At 42.3% G+C, this 6,163-nt stretch overlaps 1 protein-coding gene across 2 annotated transcripts; it reads right to left on the reverse strand.

Moving 5' to 3' along the window:
* Positions 1 to 985: 985 nt before the first annotated feature.
* Positions 986 to 5,717, reverse strand: LOC148036806 (histone-lysine N-methyltransferase, H3 lysine-9 specific SUVH1-like). 2 transcript variants are annotated; one of them, XM_087675696.1, is made up of 2 exons: positions 3,329 to 5,717; positions 986 to 2,090 (listed from the first exon to the last, which is right to left on the reverse strand). In XM_087675696.1, exon 1 carries the CDS (start codon positions 5,370 to 5,372, stop codon positions 3,378 to 3,380), a length of 1,995 nt encoding a protein of 664 aa, XP_087531822.1. In that variant the 5' UTR covers positions 5,373 to 5,717; the 3' UTR covers positions 986 to 2,090; positions 3,329 to 3,377. The 2 variants fall into 2 exon arrangements, with proteins under 2 accessions (XP_087531822.1, XP_087531821.1); XM_087675695.1 differs by having other exon boundaries at positions 997 to 2,082; positions 3,329 to 5,715.
* Positions 5,718 to 6,163: the final 446 nt, after the last annotated feature.

Consider the following 6,163-nt stretch of genomic DNA (forward strand, 5'->3'; position numbering starts at 1 on the left):
AAAATTCCACCAAAGTAATACAAAATATGCGCACATATCATCCGAATCCCATGTAAGCACAACTTCCTCGTGGTGATCCTTATCAAAATCTTAGAGAAGAGAAAAATCACACTAAGGCCGAGAAGTAGCTCCACATATAATGTACCGAATCCACTTCTGCACAAACCAAGTTTTCATCACAACACTCCATGTAAGATAATCAAATCCATGTAACTTATCATCTATAGAAGTGCACAAACCAAGTTTTCATCACAACACTCCATGTAAGATAGTCAAGTCCATGTAACTTATCATCTATAGAAGTGCACAAAGGAGCCATCGAGAGAGGAGAAAGAGAGAAGATAAATGATAGAGGATATATGGAGAGAAAATACAACCTAACCAGCAACAAAGACATCACAAAAGGAGAATTCACATGTAGTGTAACAAAAAATTCGATCAAAAAGAAAAGGCAATCACTGCAAAATGAAAAAAAACCACTCAAATACTACCAAAAACAGCAAAAACGACCTATACAATGACCCAACCGCGATTAGGGGCAAAAAAATCAAAAACACAAGCTCATTAGACATTTAATACAACAAACTGATGATTGTGTACTGAAATCCAAGTGCAAGCTGAAAACACGATTGCTAGTTTGAAAATATAGATAACAACTAAATACACACATGTTGAGAACCACCAATACCAAGTCACCTGATTAGCAAGGGGAAGAAAGCAATCAACAAAAAAATCGCAACAAGAACCTAGATCCCACAATCTAATACCATATCAAAACTAGTGCAATAATGGAAGAATAGACAAGTGTTGAAATAAACTATTAAACACAAGACAAAAGAAAAAGAAAACGTAATAATACTACAAAGAAAAAGAACTCAAAGATATACTACGAAAATGGAATCCATATATCAAACGTGAGAATGAAGCGTACAATAGTGAATCACTAGCTACGTAGGCACACTTGCATCGGCTCCTCTATCTAACAAGAAGTCCACCTAATGATTAATTATGACTAAATGAGAGGAGCCACAAAATAAATAGGCATAAAATAGTCCTAAAACAACAGCCGGTCAACCAAACAAAAATCACTAAAATAATGCCTAAATAAAAGGCAATGTGCCCAAGCCCTGATAGGTATGCATAAACTCACACATGATAGGTATGCACAAACTCACACATGAGATAACAAACTGCTAACATAGACAAGTTTCCATGTCTTTCAATTCTATTTTGCATCAGCAATTTTGCTATCATGGTCACATTATGATCAGGAGGGCCCTAGTCTGCTGTTTGAGCTTTGTTAATACTTCAGTGTACTTATATTCTCAAACTTGCTGGCTGATAGTAAAGTGCTACTACAAAAGCAATCCAAATATACACAAAGTCTTGGATGTCTTAAATGTACTTCCCTAGATGCCCAGTACTGAAAACTATTGGCACTCTAAATCTAATTTACTAATTTTGGCTACTTGATCCAATTCATATGCCATGCAGGTACAACTTTGCAGAATTAAGCAGCAAATGTAGAAGTATATATTTCAAAATTAAGTAAACATGTCTACAAAAGTATATCTTCCAAAAATTAAGTAAATATGCATATGCAAGTTCATCTTTCGAAAATTATGTATATGTTCACATTATCCAGTGCACTAGAGGAAATAAAAGCCAAAACTGAACAGCAAAACTGTAAGAACCATATTCAGAGGATTTGATTTTCCAGAATCATGCAACCTAGCATTGCGTTTCTTGCAAGGAGGTCTTAGCTGTTAGCAGAGTAAAGTTGAGCTACTGCCAACTGACCCGATGTATAATTTAGAACATAGCACCCAAAAAAGGTACAAAACCTCTCTCAAACTAGTGCTTTGGAAATGGCATAATAGAGATACCCTTATAATAAAGAATAAAACCTGCATCCCCACCTGGGTATCCCCTATCCATATAGGTTACTACAGTTAATCATAGCAAGCACTCAGCTTCACTGTACACATGATTGGGAATGTTTTTGATCCCCATGACTACAAAACCAGAATACAAGGTACCAGATGTTGATCTTGCCCTTCCGTCCCTTCTTCAAGCAGTTCCCTGAAAAGCTACACATTTTTCCGTTAAAAGGCATACTTCACCCACTCTCACAGGTGCTGTTGCACAATGTATACTTCCTCCATCACTGTGCCTAAAAAATAAAATATAATAAAATAAAAGTGCTGGGAAAGGGGGTTCTTTGAAATGGGAGTGCAAACTCAAGGTTAGGATTAGCAAGAAAAAACATTGCACATCAGAAACTGAGGGCCTACCTTACACAGCTGTACAAGTCCAAGACCAAAAAAGCCCATGGGCACACATGCACACTTTCTTTTCAAAATTACCAGTATTGTTCTATAATTAGCAGTGATGGAGTTAGTAGGGAATAACCTAGCAACATCCTACAATTCCTTGTAAAATGCAATTTCCGTGCTACCCCAGCCTGGGTAAAACCCCCCGCCCCCCCCCCCTTCCCCCCAGGCAAAAAAAAAGGGGACATGAAAAACAAGAAAAGAAACTCAGGGTCTACCATACACAGCTGTAGAAGACTAAGTGCAAAAAAGCCCAAGCACACCTGCACACTTCCCTTTCAAAACCACCATTCTTATTATACTATTAGCAGCATCTTGAGTTTGTAGCCATGTGGAAGAACCTAGCAACATCCTACAATTCCTTATAAAATGACCAATCCTCTAAGCTATCAGCTCCTGACAGCTTCCATTCAACCACAGAGAGTTTTTGTCTGCCCAACCCCTGCTACCATCTATCTGCCCATTCCCTTCAAGAAAAACCTTGAATAGTTTTCTTCATTATGCAACCTAGCTATGGTAGTGATTGCCAACCAAAATGGAAACAGCCATCATCTTGAAATACTGACCGCATCACCCTCTGCCAAAGGTCTTTACAGCAACCAAGATTAGCCACTCCAGCACATGGTCACTTGTTGAAGCTCATCATTACTCAAAGAACATATACAGCCATCACCAGGATCTTTTTGTAATTGTAACTCAAAGGAAGAAGACACCACTTAACTCAAATCCAAGTGTGACCAGGAATGATGACACTCAACTCAAGACTTCATGTGTAAAGGTAATCACAGCAAGCTCACACTCTGAAAATGCCACTCCCTCAAAAAATAATCAAAACAAAAAGACCAAACGACACAGAGCCAAGGGAACCTAAGAGTATGCTAAACAAAGTCCTATAGAAATAGGAAAGATCTTCCTCAATTTTTCGAGGAAAAGTAAAAACATGTAATTTCAGGAACTTTTATTGGACTTTTCAAACCAAAAAGTTGCACCTTTACCTGTTTGCAAGGCTGCTTCAGTTGTCAGGTTGAGCTACTGCTCCAAAGCTCACTGGTAAAATACCCCTCTACAATCTGCAGACTTGCATAGACATGTCTTTGCTTGCGCTTGAAATCTCAAGGGGCGTTCTGAACCATAGTTTATAGTCAGCTCCTTAAGGGGTGGTATAATATCCATTGCAAACAGTGCAACATGTGGACATCTGATCTCCTGGTGATCTCGCAGCACACACTGAACTAAGACATTAGGACAACAGCTGTGATTTACGAACCGAGATGCATTGCCAGCTTGACTAGAGTCAATGGTCAGCTCTGGTCTTGGCACATCCTGAGCAACTTGCGCAACTGGAGCTTCAAGGTAGCTGGATACATCCCCCCAGGGAATGTTATTCTCTCCAAAAGACCTGCTTAAACTGAGAACATAATCCCTGTTAACAGGAGATGGTGCATTTGAGATGAGACGGCCAGTGTATTCACAGATGAAGCTGCCAGCAGGAATAGTATCCCAAGACCTTAACCCCCAACCTCTGTCCTGTGTTTTGAATATCTCAAGCCGGTACTTGAGACCTCTCTGAGATAACCTATTCCGGCAACTAAGTGAGCACCTGCAATTGTTCCCACATTCATGTATCACTCCCCTCTCTTTCACCAGAATCCCACCACTGAGATAAGCGAAGGCATTGCTGTTCCTGTTGAAGCAGGAACAACTAAGAGATGCATTGCATACACCTGAGCAATCACACCCTTTTGGATACCCAAAGTCCTGAAAGTTGATCCCAGTCGCATACTTTGTACTCGTACAGTACTCAAAAGCTGCCGGACTATGTTGAGCATCAACTGAATTGACAACACACACAGGGATGCCTTCCCTCCCACACGAAATGTCAGTCAAGCGTAATCCTTCCCTCTCACTAGGATTAAGTCTCAGAGAATTGGAAAGCTTGATTAAAGCTGAACCAAGCTCAGGCTGATCAGGAAGCCTTCGGAGCTTGAACTTGAACTCTTCGAATCCTAATTTCCCTTTTTCAGTCCAGCATGCTTCCACCTTGTAGAGCCCATCATATGTGTACGCTTTACCTGAAGGGCTAGATGCATCCTTGACACCTCTAATGACTCGGACAGGCACCTGGTGTCTCATACTCCCCTCCATAGCCAAATTCCCCCTTTCTAATTTCTGGTCCTCAGTAGGCTTGCCATCAAGGCCACTCTTGCCACCTTGCCCTGTGTAAATGAGAACTTCCCCATCATCACGAGCGTCATATCCCCCAGAAGAAATTATGCTGATAGCGACAGGGGTATCATATTCACTCTCTTTGCTTGTGAGGTATTCGATCCCACCCTGGATAGGCCCGTGCATACCTATACAGCAGATTTCCATCCTAAAATAAAATTGATCACCTACTTCTACACCAGGAACAGTCCCGACCACCTTCGCACTGCGGTTCACAGCCATGCCTTGATTGTTGATGATGCTGCCTGCATTCAAATCAGGCCTGCAACCCTTGCCATTGTCTTTTCCTTTGCATTCTTCATCGAGCATCATGTTACGCCGCAGCGCATCATAGAGCCTGAGAGTATTGACCACTGCCTTTCGCGAGGATACGGACCCAGAGCTCGAAGGGTACTGCTTCCTCTTAGGTTTCGTATCCACAGATGGGCGGCCACGTTTCTTGTCTTTGTTTGCAGTGGAGGCATCGCCCAAGGCATCACTCGAGGGAGTACTCTTTCGAGGCGGTTCAGGGTCTGCCTGGTGAGAGCCGCCATTTTGCGTGGCAGCGCAGCCATTGGAGGCTGCTCTGCCGGTGGCAGGACCGTCTCCTTCTCCATGGCCATTCATGCTGTGCTGTCGGTGAAACTCGGTGGCAGCGCTGGCGAAGGCCTTCAAGGGGTCGAAGGAGGGAGGCAGGCAGGGGGGTACCCCAGGTGGGGCGACTATGCGCAGGGGAGGAACATAATAAACGGGCTCATAGGGCATGTAATGGCTGCTGCGATGGTGCTGGCCTGCACCACTGGTGCTGGCAGTGACAAACTGAGGTGTTCCCATACGACAAGAAGAAGTATAACGCCCAAAAATGATATATCTGGTATACGACGATGATGATGAGCTATGGCTTCGTGCAAGGTGACGACACAGAAAAACAGACACCGCAGCTCTTCTTCTTATTCTTAGCAGAGCATGACAGGAGTATTTAAGTGAAGAGCACAACACATTCAAAAGAACACTTTCATCAGGTGCCTCATTTCTTTTGTTTTGTTATTTTCCTTCTTCCTTCCTTTCTTTCTTTCTTTCTTTCGTCCCCTTGAAATGCCGGCTATGGCGGAAGTGCAGCAGCATTAATAAGTGTGTGTGTGTGTGTGTGCGTGTGCGCGCGTGTATGTGAACGTTGAAAGGAAGGACTGTCTCTACTCCTCATAAGAGGCTCTTCACACATATCTGGCAAGTTGCTAAGTATGTTAGCATGTTTAAGGCCACCTTCACACGGTTCGCCTCTCACGTACATGTTTGGACGCAAATAAATATGTAATGTGTCTCAAGGGATGCAAGACCCATGGATCGAACTCACACACCTCTAGAACTCAGCCACTGCGCCATGACCTCGTTGGCTCTCGCATACACGTTTGAATGTACTCAAGAAAGTGGTGTTTCCACTTATCACGAAGCCTGTTAGCTTTGAGGATTTCTTGTTAGACTTGAAAGTAAAAAAACCTTGGTGTTGTAGTACAACATTTAAAAATGTATAACCAAATTCCTTGATTTATCTATCTAAGAAGAGTCTAATGGGATTTATGTACATTGCTCAATAATATTTTTCTCAAACACTGCATCTGAGACGT

The sequence above is a fragment of the Lygodium microphyllum genome, chromosome 4 (genome assembly GCF_053477565.2).
Source record: "Lygodium microphyllum isolate KBCC chromosome 4, Lygodium_microphyllum_v1.1.10, whole genome shotgun sequence".
Lineage (NCBI taxonomy): Eukaryota > Viridiplantae > Streptophyta > Polypodiopsida > Schizaeales > Lygodiaceae > Lygodium > Lygodium microphyllum.